At 27.0% G+C, this 19,621-nt stretch overlaps 5 protein-coding genes across 11 annotated transcripts in view; 2 read left to right on the top strand and 3 right to left on the bottom strand.

The window, feature by feature from the left end:
* Positions 1-3,532, top strand: part of LOC122538452 — an 82,032-nt gene extending 78,500 nt beyond the window's left edge. For both annotated transcript variants that reach the window (XM_043672529.1, XM_043672528.1), the window contains exons 14-23: positions 72-220; positions 312-655; positions 922-1,097; positions 1,162-1,281; positions 1,506-1,616; positions 1,822-2,295; positions 2,381-2,474; positions 2,592-2,742; positions 2,823-2,982; positions 3,043-3,532. In XM_043672529.1, coding sequence (XP_043528464.1) covers positions 72-220; positions 312-655; positions 922-1,097; positions 1,162-1,281; positions 1,506-1,616; positions 1,822-2,295; positions 2,381-2,474; positions 2,592-2,742; positions 2,823-2,982; positions 3,043-3,159 — 1,896 coding nt within the window. In that variant the 3' untranslated portion in view covers positions 3,160-3,532. The remainder of the gene's footprint in view (positions 1-71; positions 221-311; positions 656-921; positions 1,098-1,161; positions 1,282-1,505; positions 1,617-1,821; positions 2,296-2,380; positions 2,475-2,591; positions 2,743-2,822; positions 2,983-3,042) is intronic.
* On the bottom strand, positions 3,200-5,478 carry LOC122538453 (cleavage stimulation factor subunit 2). 2 transcript variants are annotated; one of them, XM_043672530.1, is made up of 8 exons: positions 5,302-5,478; positions 5,138-5,216; positions 4,450-5,021; positions 4,202-4,370; positions 4,104-4,130; positions 3,934-4,031; positions 3,625-3,818; positions 3,200-3,505 (listed from the first exon to the last, which is right to left on the bottom strand). In XM_043672530.1, exons 1-8 carry the CDS (start codon positions 5,360-5,362, stop codon positions 3,386-3,388), a joined length of 1,320 nt encoding a protein of 439 aa, XP_043528465.1. In that variant the 5' UTR covers positions 5,363-5,478; the 3' UTR covers positions 3,200-3,385. The 2 variants fall into 2 exon arrangements, with proteins under 2 accessions (XP_043528465.1, XP_043528467.1); XM_043672532.1 differs by lacking the exon at positions 4,104-4,130.
* A 214-nt stretch (positions 5,479-5,692) lies between these two features.
* On the bottom strand, positions 5,693-8,712 carry LOC122538479 (bifunctional purine biosynthesis protein ATIC). The gene is made up of 7 exons (XM_043672599.1): positions 8,541-8,712; positions 7,896-8,099; positions 7,522-7,810; positions 6,936-7,427; positions 6,432-6,824; positions 6,086-6,350; positions 5,693-6,007 (listed from the first exon to the last, which is right to left on the bottom strand). The coding sequence occupies exons 1-7, from the start codon at positions 8,557-8,559 to the stop codon at positions 5,888-5,890; spliced, it is 1,782 nt and encodes a 593-aa protein (XP_043528534.1). The 5' UTR covers positions 8,560-8,712; the 3' UTR covers positions 5,693-5,887.
* A 737-nt stretch (positions 8,713-9,449) lies between these two features.
* LOC122538484 (egalitarian protein homolog) lies at positions 9,450-15,289 on the bottom strand. 5 transcript variants are annotated; one of them, XM_043672607.1, is made up of 8 exons: positions 14,948-15,289; positions 14,408-14,571; positions 14,086-14,272; positions 12,459-13,911; positions 12,256-12,336; positions 11,933-12,177; positions 11,283-11,668; positions 9,450-11,175 (listed from the first exon to the last, which is right to left on the bottom strand). In XM_043672607.1, the coding sequence occupies exons 4-8, from the start codon at positions 13,830-13,832 to the stop codon at positions 10,814-10,816; spliced, it is 2,448 nt and encodes an 815-aa protein (XP_043528542.1). In that variant the 5' UTR covers positions 13,833-13,911; positions 14,086-14,272; positions 14,408-14,571; positions 14,948-15,289; the 3' UTR covers positions 9,450-10,813. The 5 variants fall into 5 exon arrangements, with proteins under 5 accessions (XP_043528542.1, XP_043528544.1, XP_043528547.1 ...); XM_043672609.1 differs by having other exon boundaries at positions 15,180-15,285; XM_043672612.1 differs by lacking the exon at positions 14,948-15,289 and adding an exon at positions 14,869-14,887.
* Positions 15,290-16,006: 717 nt separating this feature from the next.
* On the top strand, positions 16,007-19,494 carry LOC122538483 (MATH and LRR domain-containing protein PFE0570w-like). Its single transcript, XM_043672606.1, has 4 exons — positions 16,007-16,080; positions 16,328-18,474; positions 18,691-18,974; positions 19,076-19,494. Exons 1-4 carry the CDS (start codon positions 16,015-16,017, stop codon positions 19,234-19,236), a joined length of 2,658 nt encoding a protein of 885 aa, XP_043528541.1. The 5' UTR covers positions 16,007-16,014; the 3' UTR covers positions 19,237-19,494.
* The last annotated feature ends 127 nt before the right edge of the window (positions 19,495-19,621 follow it).

The following is a 19,621-nucleotide window of genomic DNA, read 5'->3' as shown; positions in this document are numbered from 1 at the left end:
ACTTATTTTACTGTGATTATCGTTTATTATTAACTTTTCTTTTTTTTTTTTTTTTGTTCTTTATTTTATAGGATGATGAGGATATGGAAGACTCGGCGATACCAGTAGAATTATGGATTAAAGAAGTAAAAATGGATGGGCCATTAGCGCCAATAAGATATGAAATTAATTCTGTTAATAGAATGTTGATTGAGAAAGGAGTAGCTTTACCTATAAAGGAGTATGTAATTGTTTTTAGCATTTTCTGACATAGTAATATTTTGTCATCTAATTTTTTTCATTAAAAAGTCGATTTGAAAAAAAATTTGCAGATACGCAAAAAAGAGAGATAAAATTTTAGCAATTGAATTGAAACGACAATTGGAGAAAAAGTTCGAAAGATTAACGAAATGCGATTCAAACATAAAGTGGTTCGAAATTAAAGATCACTCCAATGGTATTAAAAATGATACGGCATTACCATTATTGTTTCATTTAGACTCTGTTTCTAGTAATCTGATTTCTGAGAAAATGGAAGAAATACATGATAACACACCAGTACTGCCAAAATTTTTAACTTGGCTACCAGCAAAGCCAATAGAGGAAGATACATTTATCGCCATACCGACATATTTAGATCATTACGGCTTTCTTTATCTTCATTCCAAAACACATAGTATGTATATACTTCTTAAAATAATTCTATTAACATGTTAATTGCGCATACAAAAAAGTTTAAGAATAGATGAAATTAAAGAAAAATATTAAAGGAGACTCGTACCGTCATCCTGTCATTAGTCACAAAATAAAAATATTCTACGATAATAAAGTGCTGTGTTATCCGCAATCAACCTATTAAAAGATTCTAAAGAATCTAATGAATTTGTTAATAAACATATAATAATACAATCAATCCTTACATTTTTATTTCTTCCTTTTCAGGTGTTAAAATATTAGAATACATAGAAATGAAATTAGAAAAATTATATGCCAATTGTTCAACTGAATTTTGCGATACCACGTGGACTGTGGGGACTTCATGTATTGCACAATATCATGCAAATAAAAAATGGTATCGAGGAAAGATTGTAGGAATTGAAGAAAACGACATAATTAATGTAAAAATTTTTTTGTCACTTGTTTAATTATAAAATATATAATGCATTATAAAACATGTTACAGGTGGAATTTGTAGACTACGGAAACGTAGAAGAATGTACAATTGAAAATTTAAAAAAAAGAATTATCTTGGAAGATATCCCAATTCAATGCACAAAATGTTTAATCGACGGTTTAAATCCAGTAAATAGCTTAAATAATTTCTAGCTTTCAGAATGTTCCGTAGAACATGTAATCAGAGACATCACTTGACAGTAGATTCTGTACATGAAAATAATAGAAAAATTCATATAGACATATGTATGTCGTATTCGGCTTTGTTTGCCAAGAGATGTCCCCGATGCTACCGAACACCTTACCGGGTACATTATCTATCAATCAGTATATTTTAAAATATTCTTTAATAGGGTACTGAAAATGGACTATGGGTATTGGAAGATTTAGATAGAATACATAGTCTTCTTATTGAACAGGAATGTGAAGTTACGATTATAAAAAGAACTGAAAAGTATCTCGTTGTAAGTATTCTTACAAAAAACAAACTTTATTTAACCCGGGATTACCCACGTGGGGGTCTAGTGCCGGGATGTACCTGCACTAGACCCCCAGGTGGGTAATTCCGGGTTAATAATGAGATAATTAACAATGCTTATAATGTAATTAAATTTTATTTTTATTTATTTATTTATATCTTTTTAATTACATGCACCTATAATATTTCAGATTTCTTTGACGATATTACCAAATAAATATTGCGAAAAAAAAACTGATCTGATTGAATTTCTTATCAGTGAATGGAAAATGAACATTAAACCTAATATTGAAACTAACACAAGTGAAAATAGTATAATTACAAATAGTACGGCAGATGTAGTTATAGAAAACTCAAGATCATTTTGTTCAGACGATGAAGTAATAAAAGATCCAATTATTAGTGGAAATCCTGTGTTACTTTCAGATACTAATGCTGTAGAAGAAGCAAATAAGAATATTGTTGATGTTGAAAATTTATCGTGGTATAAATTACAAAATAAAATAACTACTTCGACTCCTATTGTTGCTTCTGAAGAAGATCTTTCAATGAATTATAAACTTCTCTATATACCAAAAGACATAGAATATATTGAGTTGGAAATGTGTTGTAGTATTAGTTCTACTAAATTCTATGCTCAATTAAAAGAAAATAATCATTCTATGGTATGTTGTGAAACTATTGCTATATAATCAATTTTTTACTTCATTTTACTTCAATATTTACAGCATAATTTTTCTTTCACTTTAGGTTTTAAATACATATTACACACAGTATAAATTTTTAATGAATGACTTACAAAATAATGCGGATAAGCAACCAGTGATTACAAATCTTACTGTTAGTAAGTATTACTTAATTACAAATTATTTATAACAAAAAACTAAAAATGATTATGGAAGAATAAAATATGTAGCTTCATCTTTATGTATTTTATAAACTGGAATAAATCTATTTATAGATACTCCATGTTGCGCAAAATTCACTGATAATCTTTGGTACCGATGTCTGATAACAGAATCTGAACCTATTGTAAATTCAAATAATATTGAAATTAAACTACTTTATGTCGATTACGGTAACGATGAATATAGAAAAGTAAATTCCCAAGAGTAAGTCATATTTAATTAGTTTATACATTAATATATTATTACATCTTAATATAAAAACAATTCTTTTATTTATACAAAAGGTGTGAATTATACACTTTAAAAAAAGAATGGTTGGACATACCTGCTATTGCAATAAAGTGTAAATTATGGAATATAAAAGTTGGTCCTACAGCAAATCCCAATGAATTACTCTTTCAATTAGCAAAAATGTACAATAAACATGTTATAGCTAAGATAAAAGTAAGTATACTATTTGTTACAATGTTAATAGATCATAAATGATAAAATTGATCGTTTTAGGAAACTGACGAAGAGTTTACGAGCATTGAATTGTATGAAGATGAAAAATGTGAAAAACTCTTATATAATACTTTAATCGAAGAAGGTTTGTTTGAAATTAAACAAAAAGAAAAATGACGATCTACATTATCCTCAAATAGTAATACATGTTTATTTCTATATTTACATTTAATAAGTAAGCTAAAATTACTTAACTGCAGAGCGGAAGTTTATGTTTTTGCATTTATTTTTGTGATAATTTCCTTTTTTATTGTTATAACATAAAACTTACAACTGACAACTAAGTTTTTTTTTTTAATTTAAATGTCTATTATTATAAAAGATAATTCATTATAAAAGTACATTAACGTTGAGCACTTTTAGCAATCTGTTCTTTAAGTAACAAAATACTTTGCCTCTGTTCAGGTGGTAACATAGCAATTTGTTCATCAGATAACTGTAATACTTGCATTATTAAAGCCGCCTAAAATAAAATTAATAATTATTTTTACATTTTGTCACCTATATAACATAATAATGTAAGATTTTACACATTTTTATATAATGTTTGATATTTGTGTACAATCTTTTTTTTTTAAATACCTTCTCTTGATCGGATGCTCCGCTTGGTATATTTCCTGCTGGAGACATGCCTGCCATAAGCCTGGACGTCGCAGATGTCGTTGACGTAGTCAATGCTGTCACAGAAGTTGCTACGCTAGCTGTAGCGACATTTGAAGATTGAGCAGGTGCTGCAACAGGTCTTGGCACCACTGGTGGTGCAACTGGCACTGGTGCTAAAAAATAAAATTATCAAAAAATAAAGATAGAATTATAAAGTAATTAATTTTTTTTATTTTGAGTTTTCTTGTTATTATAAAAAGTAAGAAACAAACATTTTAAGAAACTTACGATTAGCTTTTGTAATCCTCGGATCAATAGGCATTCTTTGATCTCTAGGATCTCTTGGATCTCTACCAAATCTGTCTGTTCTTGGATCACGACAAAAACTGAAAAAAATCATATACTTTTAGAATGTTTTAAATATTTCGATTTCAAGTTATCTAAGATAATTGTAGAACCTCTCAACTCCTTCAACAGGAAGTGTGCTGTAAAAAAGAACATATTCTTAAAAATACATTAATTTGAAAGATTTGTTTAACATGACAAAGGTACTAACTTGTCCGAGATATTGAATGTATTAAGTGCTCTAGGATCTGTATTAGCAGATACAGCTGGAGATGCACTAACAGGTGTTGATTGTACTTGTGGTCCTCTTAAATCTTGATCCATTCTAGCTAAACGTGGATCCATTTGTCTATCCAATGTACGTAAATCAACATCTTGACCTATCATAAAATTTTATTATTTTAACATTAGAGAATACGTAAATTCGAATAAATAAAATTAAAAGTTCATTGTTTTCACCAGCAAATATTGGTGCTGGAGGATTAGTAACTGCTGCTGGACGGGTAGGAGCCCATGGTTCTTCTATTCGGGGTACAACTGGATGCACTGCTGGTTTATCCGAAGGTGTTAATACACTTGGGATTGGATTTGCTTTATGTAACATATTGACTGCTGTATGAGGATCCACTATTCTCATTACTACCTGAGCTTGTAACAAGGCATATGCCAGTTGAGGATTCTGAAGCAACATTTGACGTGCCTCATTTGGATTGTTTTGTACACAGAGTTTCATTTGCTTCATAAGTTCGAACATTTGCTCAGGTGGCAAAGATGCAACAGCTTTACTTATAGCTTCTGGAGCTTTATCTGACTGTACTGCCTCTCCATATGGATTCTCAGTGTTCTGCCCTTGCAAGAGACTTTGCATTTCCATTCGACTCTTTTCTGTACATGCATTATCAACCCTTAATGTTCTTCCACCAATTTCATAACCATTTAGATTTCTCATAGCACTAAGAGCTGTCTCTTGATCTTTGTACTCACAAAAGCCATATCCTTTTGGCTTACCTGTTTCCCGGTCAAATACTAATCTAATTCAATTAAAAATTTTAGAAGGTATATAATAATTTATACAATATTGTCATTAATAATTAAAAAATAATAATTTTATAAATTTCAAAGATATTTAAGTGCAAAATAAACTTACTTAAACGAAAGTACTGGTCCAACTTCACTAAAAATATCCTTTAAATTCTCTTCTGTGGCTTCGTACGGGATATTCCCGACTGTTAAAAAACAACAAACATATTTCAAGGTTATGCGGTATCGTTATTGAAGAAGAAAAATCTATTATTAAACAATTATTCTCACCGAAAACACTCCGCATAGACTTGTCCATGAGCGATTGATCAGAAATAGTTGAATTACTCATTTTTGCAATTTTATTCGCTTTTGTTTATTATTCGAAATTTGAACGAAACAGTGACGAAATTTATCACTAGTTACTCTCTACTAGAAAAATACAAACGAAACCCAATTCACATTGATGTATGGTGTACCAACTATATTACTTTTTACTTTACTTCCTGTATTATTTTTATTACAGCATTTAAATAAAGTCGAATTACATTAAGATTACTTTATTATAAATCATATTCAATTATTCAATATCTCCCGAATATTAACCTCGATCAATTGATCTCCAAACTTATAAAAATAAAAAATCCAAAAACAAAAAAATAAACAAATATATTTCCTGTCATTTCAATAGTTTTACTTCTTTTTATTATATATTCATTTTATTTCATATAAAAATACATTTTCAATATTACAATCAATCAAGCATTAATTCTGAACTCGATACATGTTCATTTATCTATGATAAATATTTCTTACTTATCATAGATAAAATAACTCTCGCATATGCTTTAATAATTATTGAATTAAATGTTTTTACTTAATGGTGGAATAATCTCAAATTAGTATGAATTAATACCATTTTGTATTCATCGCAAGCTTGTATCACTGCTTCATCATTTACAGAACCAGAAGGGCTTGCAATATATTTGACGCCACTCTATAATTAAACAATTATTTTCTAAAGTTCAAAAAAGATATATTACAATACAATAGAATAAATAATTAAACTATATACCAATCTAGCTCTATCCACATTATCTCTGAATGGAAAGAAAGCGTCACTACTCAAAGCAACATCATCTGCTTGATTTATCCATTTTATTTTATCATCTTCTGAAAGTTTCTGTGGAACTTCCTCATACATTGCTGCCCAAGTAGCTTCATCCATATCTTTTCCAATGGATCCGTTTACATAATTGTCAATAGCGTTCGAAATTTCTGCTCTTTTTACATTTTTTTTAAACTTCATACCAGTGACATTAGGATGTTGTCGAAGCCACCTAAAAAAATGTCCATTATAATATTAACACTGATAGATCGATTATTGTGATATATTTAATAAATCTTAAAATATAATATACCAATTATCAGCTTTATCACCAGCAAGTCTTGTACAATGAATTCTTGATTGCTGTCCTGCACCAATTCCAATTACTTGCCCATCTTTTGCATAACAAACTGAATTACTTTGTGTGTACTTTAAAGCAATGGTAGCTACAATTAAATCTCTCATAGCACTGTCAGAAAGAGTTGTCAAATTTTTGGTTACTACATTGGAGAATGTATTTTTATCTATAACTGCATTATTACGTTTTTGTTCCAAAGTTAAACCGAACAAAACTCTACGTTCCATCTGAGATGGTACATAATTTGGATCAATTTGAAGTACACAATATGCACCATTCTTTTTCTTCTTCAAAATTTTAAGTGCCTCCTCTGAATAACCAGGCGCGATAATACCATCAGAAACTTCTCTAAAATTTTATAAACATTAAATATTTAAAAATACTATATATATATATATATATATATTATAAATATAATTTCTTAACTTCAATTTTTTATCTGATTGTATCATTTATTACCTAGATATGATTTTAGCAGTAACTTCATCACATACATCAGATAATGATATAAAATCTCCAAAACTTGACATTCTATCTGCTCCTCGTGCACGTGCATAAGCAGTAGCTAATGGTGTAAGTTGATCCAATAAGTCATCTACTTGACATAGCTTTGCTTGTACAGCGTCTAGTGGTACACCAATCGCCGCACCAGCTGGACTAACATGTTTAAAAGATGTTGCGGCTGGCAGATTTAGAGCTGCTTCTAACTCCTTTACTAGTTGATAACCATTTAATGCGTCACAAAGATTAATAAAACCTGGAGAGCCGTTTATCACCGTCAGTGGTAATTTATCTAGAGTAGTAAAGATTTGTGCTGGTTTTTGATGTGGATTCATTCCATATCTTAGTGTCAATTGAGAAATGCCACTACTGTACTGTTTGCGGAAATAATCGGAAATAGCATTATCATATTCCGCTGTATGAGTGAATGCTTTAAGCGCTAATATTTGTCTAAAAGTGAAAAAAGATAAAATGAATTGAAATTGCATATGAAAGTTAGAAAATTACATATTTTCTCTAATATTTATTTTAATAAAATATATACCTAGTTTCCAAAAAGGTATCTTTATTAGTAGATGATTCTAATTCTTTTCCAATTTTCTCATAGTCATTAGGATCGCAGACAACTGTTACCCTATTGTGATTTTTAGCAGCAGCTCGTAGCAAAGTTACTCCACCAATATCTATATTCTCTACTGCATCTTCAATTGTCACATCTGATTTTGCAATTGTGTTTACAAACGGATATAAATTGCATACCACAACTTGAATGAGCTGATAATTTTGTTTATGAAGATCTTGCTGATCAAGCTCTGTGAGTCTAGCTAATATACCTACGAAAAAAAAAAGAATTTTCTATATAATATGTATAATATAAGTAGAATAAAAAAATATATTTAAATGTATCAATCATTTTACCAGCATGAACAGCAGGATGAAGGGTTTTGACTCTTCCATTAAGCATTTCAGGTGCACCAGTGATATTAGATACATCTTTTACTGGAAGACCTGCATCTCTCAAAGATTTTGCTGTTCCACCAGATGCAATTAAAGATAAACCTAGTTCATGCAATTTTCTAGCAAATGGCAAAAGGTTTGTTTTATCAGAGACACTCAACAATGCTGAAAAATGACAAACAGAATAATATAATATAATTTTATGACATAAATGTATTAATTATTTTAGAAAACGTAATGAATAGATAATGACTACAAAAATATTAATATAAATAATATAAATAAAATATTCGTAATTACAATAACATAATAATATGATACGAACAATGAATTAACACGTTGAATACACGTGAAATTTACATATTTTAATTATGAACTATAACATTTAACTCTAAAATATGTTATATCAATGATAATCATCTTATTTTAATCATTCTAGAATATTTATAAATATACAAATGCCAAACAAGTTATATTAAGTTAACGAATATTTAAATCAGTTAAAAATATTAATCAATTTCAATCATAGGAAAATCTGTGTCTAAATCATAAGAAGAACATATATATTTTCTCAATATTAATTTTTTCTCTGCAAATGTGACTTACCTAAATTTCCGGCAGTCATATTTTTTTTTTTTTTAAATGTTACCCTAAAAAAGAAGTAAATATATACGAAAATAGTTAAATTACTCAATATAAATTACTCGCCGTTACTGTAAGCACTACTGAAGAGATTCAACAAGTGTACAACACTCAAGTAATCTTTAATCTCAATATATAGTCTGTATTGCATACGTATGTACAGCATATATATATATGTATAGGCGACAAAATGTGTTCACAATATGAAACACGTCGAATGTTTTTAAAATATCTTACAATTCGCGGGGGTCTTAAAAAGGTTAAATGTTATCACATTGGAATTAGACAAGATATCTTACAATAAACAAATATTAACTTGTAGAATAGATACAATTTGCAAAATATATTTTCATCGCTGAAAGTTTTTAATACGCTTGCGTTATTTTAAGGCATTATAAAATTTTAATAAATTTATTATAAAATAATAATAAATTATACTCCATATAAGATAATCTACATTATGAAAAAAATAATTATACAAAAATAACACAATAATTAAACATAGAGTATCTGAATAATTTCTTGGAAAATTAAATACAGTTCATTTATATCTTATACAATGGAAAATTTATCAGAATAAAAATAAAAAATGAATTGAATTGATAGAATTTAGAGGAATTATGAATTTTGTAAAAATAGTGAACAATGAATAATAATATTTAAATTACTTTTGAATAATATATTTATGCACTTTATCAATTATTATTGAATTAATGACATACAGGAGAAGGAAGGAACATTTTTTATTGAAGAAACTACTTTAATTTATTTCATGAAATTTATTATACATATTTTTCAATTTTTAATTCAATAAATTAATCACTGTTAATAATAACATTGTCCACTATTTCAGACAAGTTTGTCATTTTTTAAAATTTAAAATACAGTTTTAGTTAAAATAACTTAAATGCATTAGTATAATAAGGCAGCTGAATCTAATTTATTATTAATATCATATTGATCAATATTATATTTAGGAAAAAAAAATTATATCGTGACAATAAACATAATGTTAACAGGCATATTTCTGTTAAAGAGCATATTATAGAATAAAAAATTATATTATTTAAAATCATTTCATGTACTGTAATTATAGCCTGTCTTACAAAGTTTATATAGTTTTCTATTTATAAAGAACAAACTACTTATAAAAAAAAGAGAAATAACATAAAAGATCAAAATTGTCATTATCTAAATATTTCAAACAAAATTTTTACAATTTAAACATTTTATATATTTGCAATTTATAAGAATAATAAGATTTTGATATCTAAAATTAAAAGATAGACCAATGTAAAAATAAAAATTAAATAGCGATACTATATTCTTGAAAAGTATTGCATTAAAAACAACTGAATCTTAAGATTATCACATTTGTGTCTTTTTTTTTTTGTGATTGCAACTAACTTTTTAAAAATATAGTCATGCTTAAATACTTTATTGTAAGAACTATTTTTAGATTAGTTTATTATCAAAACCGAAAACATGTAGACTTTTTTTTAATTGTAAACTTGGCACAAATGTGCACAACTTCAAGAAAATTGGGCATATCAAATGTATGAGATGTGATAATTATATATATTTGTACTTATTTTATTAATCATTTTTGTAAGCTTTTGTTAAAAGTGAATATTATCAAAAATATTTTACAATAAAACTAAAAATATTTTTATACAAAAATATAAAAAAAAGAACATTATGAGACAGTGATTTTAATGCAACACTTGACATAAGAAAATTATATTTTTCTACATATAATGTAGAGTCTATATTTCTACAACGATATAAAAATGAATAAAATCTTTTTTGAAGTATTATTACAACGTTTAAATGTATTTTTTTACAGAGGAACAACATTAGTGTTTTAGTCCTGAGGAGCAACATAAATTATTCGAGAAAATATTAAATATTCTTATTAGTAAATATGTAATTCGATTATTCCTTCTTATACTATTGTAAAGAAAGAAAATCCTCTATTAAAAAAAACAAAATTTACAATACTGATTTTTTATCATTAGAAAACAAATTTCTCCTAAATCCTGATTATTTACAACATCAGAGTTGGAAAAAAATTACTGTATCTGATAGTTTAAATATACAATTTTCATCAAACCTCATAAAATAGATCAATTTTTAATAATTTTTTTTTTAATTTTTTACCACCTATTCGTCTTTCTCGTAAAAATCTAACAATGGCAACTTCCTTCTTTACCACTTTCATAATAGCTATGACATATCTACTTTTTTGGCGAATTTAATGAATCCGTATGTTCCCTTTCTTTTTCCGTAAGAAATATTTTGGTAATTACTACATCACCTGTACTGTACGTTTGGCAAGCCACGCTAATTCCAGTATTACGATCTGATCGTGGACTTTTATTTTTATCTTTACACGAGCATATACATTTTGTTGGAGATACATCTGCACTGCTTGAGGAAAACTGATCAGTCGTAGAACCGGTAACAGCTGAAAGAATAGCTTCTAATTTTTCAATTTTTTCAAATCTATCCATTCTTCCATCAGAAAGAATTTCATCCACCATTTGCATTGATTCTGTAAGACTTGGAGTTTCAGAATTCCTTGGTGATAATATACCACCTACAAAAATAGATATTTAAGTATATTACATATATTTAATTATATTAATTCAAAATAAAGTAAATCGATATTATTAAATAATGTGAATTATTGGTCAAAAGATATACCAGAATGTGAATTTTCAGAAGTGTAACTTTCTATACTGTGATATTCTGAATCTTCAATCTTATCCTCATAATCATCGTCGCTACTTTCTCCTTTATCTTGACTCATGTTTTCAAGTTTTTCTAACTTTCTTGCAACTTTGTAACTACCTTTTAGTTTCTCTTTTTCATCTTCGGTAAGATCAAGATAACGCAGAAGACGAATTTCACGATTACTTAAAACAATATTTTTAGTAGTTGCTTCTTCCATTTTTTTTTTCAAATCCGCAACTTCTGTTTCTACTTTTCGTTGCTTCTTTCGCGCTTTTACTTCTACAGGTTTAATATGTAATTGAATTTGCTCCTCACACAGTTCATTAAAAAGACTTTCTAGTTCTGGTTTTATAAGTCTAATAATAATATAAACAATTATATAATATAAAACAATTATAATTAACAATGATCATCAAAAATATAATTATCATCAACACAAGTTAATCGTAAATCAAATATTATTTTTGTTTATTTATTTATTAAATTAATTATAAATGCTTCTAATAAGAAATATTATATAATTATTCTCCTTCATTAAATAAATTGTGATGAATGAATTATTACATTAAATATGCATAGGACAAATCAATTAATAAATAAAAAATAATTAAATATCATACCTAGACATGCAGACATATATTTGTGGTACCAAACTTAGAACATCACTGCTAGCATAAATGAGCATGTCTCGTGTTATTGGACGCCTACACCAGTATTTTTGATTATTACGATAGATATTTTTCAATTGTTCTTTTAATGGATTACTTGGAGCACCATAATGATCACATAGTGTATTCAAATTAACGTTCTTAACTTTATATACAGGTTTGCCAGTTTCTTGAAATTGCAATACAGCATGAGCTGCCTAAAAATATAGAATTTATACTTTAAGTACCATATATTTTTGTTACTTTGTACTCTAATATTCATGTGAATCAAATACCTGTGTATCAAAAACATTATTTAACATAATATTAAATTGTCTATACAAATTGACACTGTCATTTCTACAGTCATGAATTACCTAAAATAATGCATATAATTAAATACTCAAAATAAAATTATAAAAATATAAATAAATTCATGAAGTGTTACAAAATCTATATAATTTAATTTAGTTTACCAATTTTAAATATTGTTCCTTACTTTAATAACATCTTTATGTTCTAGTAGTTTTTGAAGGCCTCCAGCATGTACAAGGGCAGGACAAGCAAATAAATCAAATACATATGCTTGACCAGACATAGTTCCAATTTGTACAAGTGTCAATTGTCCTTTAACTCCTAAATTTATTCCTTCGCAGTCAAATGAAACAACAATTTTACCATCAGGAGGAGGTTTACGAGGATTTATTATATCTTCTATAATTTGAAGGCTCTCTCTGACATTTACTATTGTTCTAGTCTGTTGCAATATCTTTAATTTCCAAGCATCTCCCAGTTGCATGGTTTGTAAACTTCTATCCTTTTCTGTATTATCTGCTAAAGTTTTCATTACAAGTGTATTTATTCTTTGTTTCAAAGTTTGTTGTTGTAAGCTTACTGGAGGAGAGCTACTGTTACTTTCAATCGATGGGGAATGAGAGTTTTGTACAGAATTAATTTGAGTTGTAGCATTGCTATTAGTACATTCTGAATTAATTGTTTGTTGAGATGCCTGAGTATTACTTGTAGTACTATTTTGATTTCGTGTAGAATTTGGAAATCTTGTTTTCGCTTTTCCTTCTGTAACAGAAGATTTTGGTTTTCCAATTAATGTTACTAAATTGCTTTGAACATGAAACGCATCTGGGAACATTTTAACAAATGTACACAAATCCTGTGGTGTTTTAAATATTGAGGTCCAATTTTCATAAGAAAATTTATCATTAACTATATTGAACATTTGATCTACAAGGATTGGACCCTTCCGTCCAATACACTCACAAAGAAAGTCTAATAACTTTGCAGTAATTTCTGGATCTATAGGTATATCAGGCTCTAACTCTACAAAAGGTTCTGCTTTCATGCCTTCATATTGCTTTAACATTACATTATCTTCAGTAACTACAAAAGCATCTGAATATTTTAAAAGAAAGTCTCTAAACTCCTTATAATGTTGACCAGAAATGTGTCTAACTTCTGGAGATGCTTGAGACCGATGTCCTAGAAGACTTTTTATTGGTACTTCTGTACCAACTCCATATTGCATTAATTTATTTGTAAAATATTCTACAGCTTCTCGGGCGTAATCGCGTTTACCTCCTAATTTACATCCATTTTCTTCTTCTACAATTTGTTGAAATGTATTGACTGATACATAATCGCCATTAATAATAAAAAGCATTGGATATTGAGCTAAAAACTTTTTAAGGCCACTTTGTGATCCACCAGCTATTTGGCGCATTTCTTTTGTAAACCCTTTAGCTCCAAACTGGCAGCTTAAGTCATGTAATGTTCGTGGACCACCTTTATCCATAAGAAGCTCAAAAAAAAATAGAAGTGTCATATTTCGTACAGTCTCATATTCTGAACTATCCATCTTTTTATTTTATTTGTTGGTTTCAAAGAATATATTTTTTATTAATTATAATATCCGTAGAATAATGTAATGATATATCCTAAACATAATAATTTATATAATTAAATTTCATTGATGTGAAAAATATATTATAATATAAATGGTATTTCTTACTCAAAATATTAAATATATTTATTCTATCTATTGGTTATAATATAATTTCTTAAATAATAGATAATAGATAAAATCAATAATAGTAATAATGTATATTTACCATCATTATAACTATCAAATACCAAGGATATGAGCACAAAAATAAATTATTGCCATCTTTTATTATATACTTTTACAAGTCTCTCATTGGCAAAATTTTTATATAAAAAGAGACGTTGTTTTAAGATCAATTGAATGCCAATGATCAAATAATTGCACAGCCACCATAACAAGGTAGAAAACTAGATCTAGAAACCCATTAATACACATAAAACAATAAAACATTAAATATTTGCAAATTTAAACAAATAGTCAAATATAAATTGTAACATTTGTCTAAATCTTTGGTAATTATTAAAGTGTATTATATCTTTTTTACAAACCTTATATTATTAATTAATTTCTTTTTAGATATAATTTCTTCTTTATTAATATAGTATTTATTGTATAAAATATGGACATTATAAAATTTTCCGTTATTTCTTTGTAAATCAGTTGGAACTCTCAATAATAATTTGCTTGGAAAGACTATGGATTATAATGTGATCTGTCAAATATAAATATTATGTTAACCTTACTTATAATACAAACGTACGTTTGTTTAACGATCAAGGATTAAGTATAGCGACAGACGTTGAACATTGAATAATAAAATATCTCTATATATCAATAATTCTTCAACAGACCAGAGAGAAACAATTATGTAAAATGTGACATAAATAGCAAAGAAGCTGCCCACCTATACATGCATGAATATTTATGAATTTATATTTTCTTTTTTACAAAGCAAATCGAGCGATTAAATTTCACAATTTGTTAACGTATCACAGCCGATATCACGTACAAGACATATGTCCGTATATTAATTCACTATACTACCGAATGGTATTGTGTAACTTGACATTGAACAGTATGATAATCACCTATGACAGTTGAAATTTCGTTGAACTTCAATACATATTAGACAATGAATCTCCGATATCTAAATTCTAAAATATCACAGGTCAAACAACTCTGACATAGATTTAAAATACCACGCCACACTGATAGTCTCGATATGTATTCCTGTAATATTTCTAAGCATTCTCGGACTCGTCCTTTCCTAAAGAAACAATTACAGTTAAGTTATCAAAAACTTTGTTTATTTTTTTGCACCTTGTCTAATATTATGTGATAAAATTTCAATCATTTGCCAATGTAGTGCACCGTGCAATATATCATCCTATACATATTGATATACACATATCCAATTAATCCTTATTTGGTAAAACAGACACAAGAGGGAGCAGTAAAAGAAGAAAATGTTTTTCTCAAAAGATTTTATGAAATGTTTATTTAATATCCATTTAAATTATAAGTGTATTTATATATAATGTCATTTTATTTATATTTATTAATTGGAAGGTAATTACACACTGTACAAAATAAAATATCAATTCTTTGTAAAAAGGAACATATTTCAAAAGCATATATGAAATACTTATACAAGAAAATTTTTAAGAAATATGTATATAATTAAGAAATATGTATTAATATACATATATTTTTAAATAATAAAAACTGCTACACTAAAAATAAAATTTCAAATTTTCAAATTTTTATTCAAAATTTAAATAAATCTAGTAATACTATATTTAATTAAAAAGGTAATTAACTGATTCATATTCATTTTCTCTTATATTTTTTCTTTTTTTATTACAAAAAATTAAAAATTTAAAAAAATACTATGTATATTTTATTCACTAGATTTCAATGTGTTATATTGGCTACACTTGTACAATTCATTTCGAATCATTTGTCATACAATTTGTTTGAAATAAGTTTGCAGTGAAATAAGAGTATTTTAAATAAAAACTATTGAAATAAATAGATTAAAAATAAGTTATAGCAAAGTGTTTTCTGAACACTGTGATAATTTATTAATAATACACATGAAAATTAATAAACAAACGAAAGTGTACGAATTAAAATTATTAATTTAGATTGAAATATGTCTTGCGGTGATGACGATGAATTTGAACCGCGAATTACACCAAAACCCGCTCCTAAACTTGATGTAAGCATTCTTACAGAATATAAAACAATGCATATGTAGTAGAGAAAAATAGCATTTTTCTAAATAATTTTATTAGTAAATTTAAAGTAGTAGTAGAATATTTATTTTTTCTATATTTTTTTGTAAACATTTTGTTAGAAGCACCAGAAGTTTAATAGCAAATTGTATGCACAAATATGTCGGTAAAGATTTAATGATAATATAACTTAATAAGAAGGATGATCTTCTAATAATTTTAATTTTACAGTGCTTTACAGTACCATCTGTACCTGAAGTTTCTCTAATATTTGATAAACCTTACAAGATTCCAGAACATACACATTTACCATTTGCAGAATCTAAAGGTTTAACAAGTAAAAATAATGGTTCTTTTTCATCAAATCATAATGGATCATATGCAGCTTGGAAAGAACAGAATTATTTAAGGAAATCGTCATCTTCTAAAGTCAATGATTATACAACTCCTCTGAAAGAACAATCTAATCAAAATTACAATGCACATTCATATTTGACAAAAGATAACACCGGAAATACTTTAAATGAATCCAAACGAAAGAGTTATACTTTAAGAGAAGATATTTATAATTCTTCAAAATGCAAACAAAAAACAAATAAAGGAAGCAATGAATCTCTTCATAAACATAATTATGAAGGATATGAAAGTAGTGCAATGTATAAAGATCAAAACACAAATGTAAAGAGTCAATGCAGCAATAAAATAAGACACATAGATTCTTTGTCTGCTACACCACATATTGTCAAACCTTGCATAAATGCTGACAATTACATTGTTAAAGAAAATGAATATTCTCCATTATTGTATGAAAGACAATTAGCAGCTCATAGTATTAATCAACAAAAAGGATCATATAATGATTCAGTTCCTGACTCAAATCTACAAAACTTATCTATTAATCCAAATACTTTGCAACGAAATGATTTTCAATTCCCATATTACTTAAGACAACAGCACCCTTATTTCAACATGAATGCATATTCATTTCCTCAACTCCATCCTTATCCTACTAATAATACGGATAATCAAGAAACATTAAAGAACTTACTACAAATTATAAATAATCAAAATGAACAGATCAAGTCTTTACAGACACAAGTGGATAGATTATTAAAAATGCAAGAAGAAACTCTAAAAGAAAGAAGGTGTTCTTGTTTCTTTCAATCACAAGAACAAAGTACAAACTCTAATGATATTTTAGATACTTCTAATTATATTACTGTGCCAGAAAATACAAGAAATACAAGAGAATCTTCTCTTACAGATAAAAGAAAAGAGAATTGTAACAAAGGTGAAAATCTAAACCAAAATGAATTGATATTAACAGATGCACAATCAAAAAAAGCATTTATGGGACAAAAAGTATCAATTGGTGTAATGACAAGTTTTGAATTAACTGTACAAAATAATCCTTTTACAGTAGATATTGATAATTATGAAAAGAAAGATACTCGACAAAAGCAAGAAAATTTTAAAGTGTGTAATAGTGTTGGTCTTCATGATACCAATGAGTCATTAAGAAGATATAAAAATTCTTTTACTCGAATACCTAGTGCACAATTAGAAAATATAGTTGAAGATTCAGAAAGTTATATGTCATCTAGTCAACAACAAAGTAGTAATTTAAATGCAACTACTTCTACAAGGGATTTAGAGAAACAAGCTTATGTAGATATTCGAAAAGAAATAGATGCCCATATATCTGAATCTCCAAAATTATGTAAAGAAGTGACAACAAATAAAACTGAAGTTAGAATAAAAAAAGATTTAAAAAATTGTAAAGAGAAAACTAGAAATTATGAAAATACAAAAACACCAATGATTCAAAGAACTGCTGAATATAGTGTTCCAAGAAGTAGAAAGATTGAAGCAAATACTATTACTAATGTAAATCAGGATAACAAAGCAAATATACGAGATAATGATTCTGTAAAAACAAATAATGTAAATAATTCTTGTTATTACAATGATTGTCAACAAGAAGGATTTAAACAAAATTCAAATTGCATTGAAGACAGTCTGATCTTAAATGGTGATGATTTGAAAATAAATGAAAGACTACCTAGTCCAGAACCAAGTCTTCATCTTGAAATGCAGGAGTACTCCAGTGATGATGATAGTGAAAATGTTAAACGAAGTTCAAACTTGGGCTGGACACTTTACAATGATGTTCTTGAACAAGTAAATCAATTATTACAAAAATCTGGTATTATAGATGAACAACAGAAACAAACAAAAGTAAATCAAAATGAACGCGATGAATCTGAAAGTAGAGTAGCATTAGATCCTGTAAAAGTAGCTACATTAGAACAACTTAAAAAACTTGGAATTAGTTTAAGTGAAAATTCAGAAGCTAAAGAATTGAACAGCAGTAACAAGTAAATCTCATATTTACCAAAAATCTGCATATAATTTTTTATATAATTGTGTGATTTAATATAGATTTTACTATATATATATATATGTATATGTATATGTATATATATAATTCAAATGATTAACACATGTATTATATAATTAAATTAGAATACATATAATATTGTCATATTTTTCATAAAAAATAATCTTAATAATAATTTTTAATAATTTAATAGGATGAGATTTGATTCAGCATATTATCCACGTTTGGATTATCAAACAAACATGACACAAGCTACAAGTGCTGTAAATGAAACAAATACAAGTATGCATATGAAAGCATTAGCTTTAAAGTACCTAAGTAATGAACAGCTTGCTGAATTAGCAGTACAAAGGCAAAGTGCATCTGTTAAACATCTCATGGTTAGCAACTTGCAAGGAACAAATATGTCTTTTGCCACAATGCGTTATTTAGAAAGATATCAGTTAGTTCCAGGAAAAACTAATATTCAAATAGAAGGTAAAATTTATCTTTAATTAGTGCATACATAAGATATTTTTAATTAAATTAAATTAATGAATTGACATTAAGAAATAAACAATTTTTGTTTTATTTTACAGATATTAATACATTGCAAAATGAAATGTCTCCAAAGGTAGATTTAAAAGTTACAAATCCAAGAAATAGTCCAAAACAATTTCCATTTAATCAAACACCGCAAACTTGTCCCAATAAGATTTTAGACATTTCAGCTTTAAAACAACAACCTAAACTCTTATAAATAACAAACGAAAATTATAATTTTTCATTCCCTAAAATTGTTATCTTTTTGATTGTTAATCCTTATTATTATAATTTTGATTATTTCTATGAATAACGTATAATTGTATCTATCAATATATGCTGCTTGATTGACCGCAAATAATATGCAGTCGTGAATAGTTATTTGTAAGCAATCAAAGGGTTAAAAATATTTATATTCAAAAGAAAATATCTTTACATTATTTATTTCATATATAATAAATACAAGAATTTTTTTAAATGAAGTATTTTAAGAACTATTTGACAATATAAAAATTTTATGTACAGTATTTATATAAATAATTCATACAACATAATGACTCATCAAGATTACTTCTTAAGTGAAAAATATAAATAAAAATAAC

The sequence above is a fragment of the Frieseomelitta varia genome, unplaced genomic scaffold, assembly GCF_011392965.1.
Source record: "Frieseomelitta varia isolate USP_RPSP 00005682 unplaced genomic scaffold, Fvar_1.2 scaffold_164, whole genome shotgun sequence".
Lineage (NCBI taxonomy): Eukaryota > Metazoa > Arthropoda > Insecta > Hymenoptera > Apidae > Frieseomelitta > Frieseomelitta varia.
This window is presented reverse-complemented; position numbering and strand designations above follow the sequence as displayed.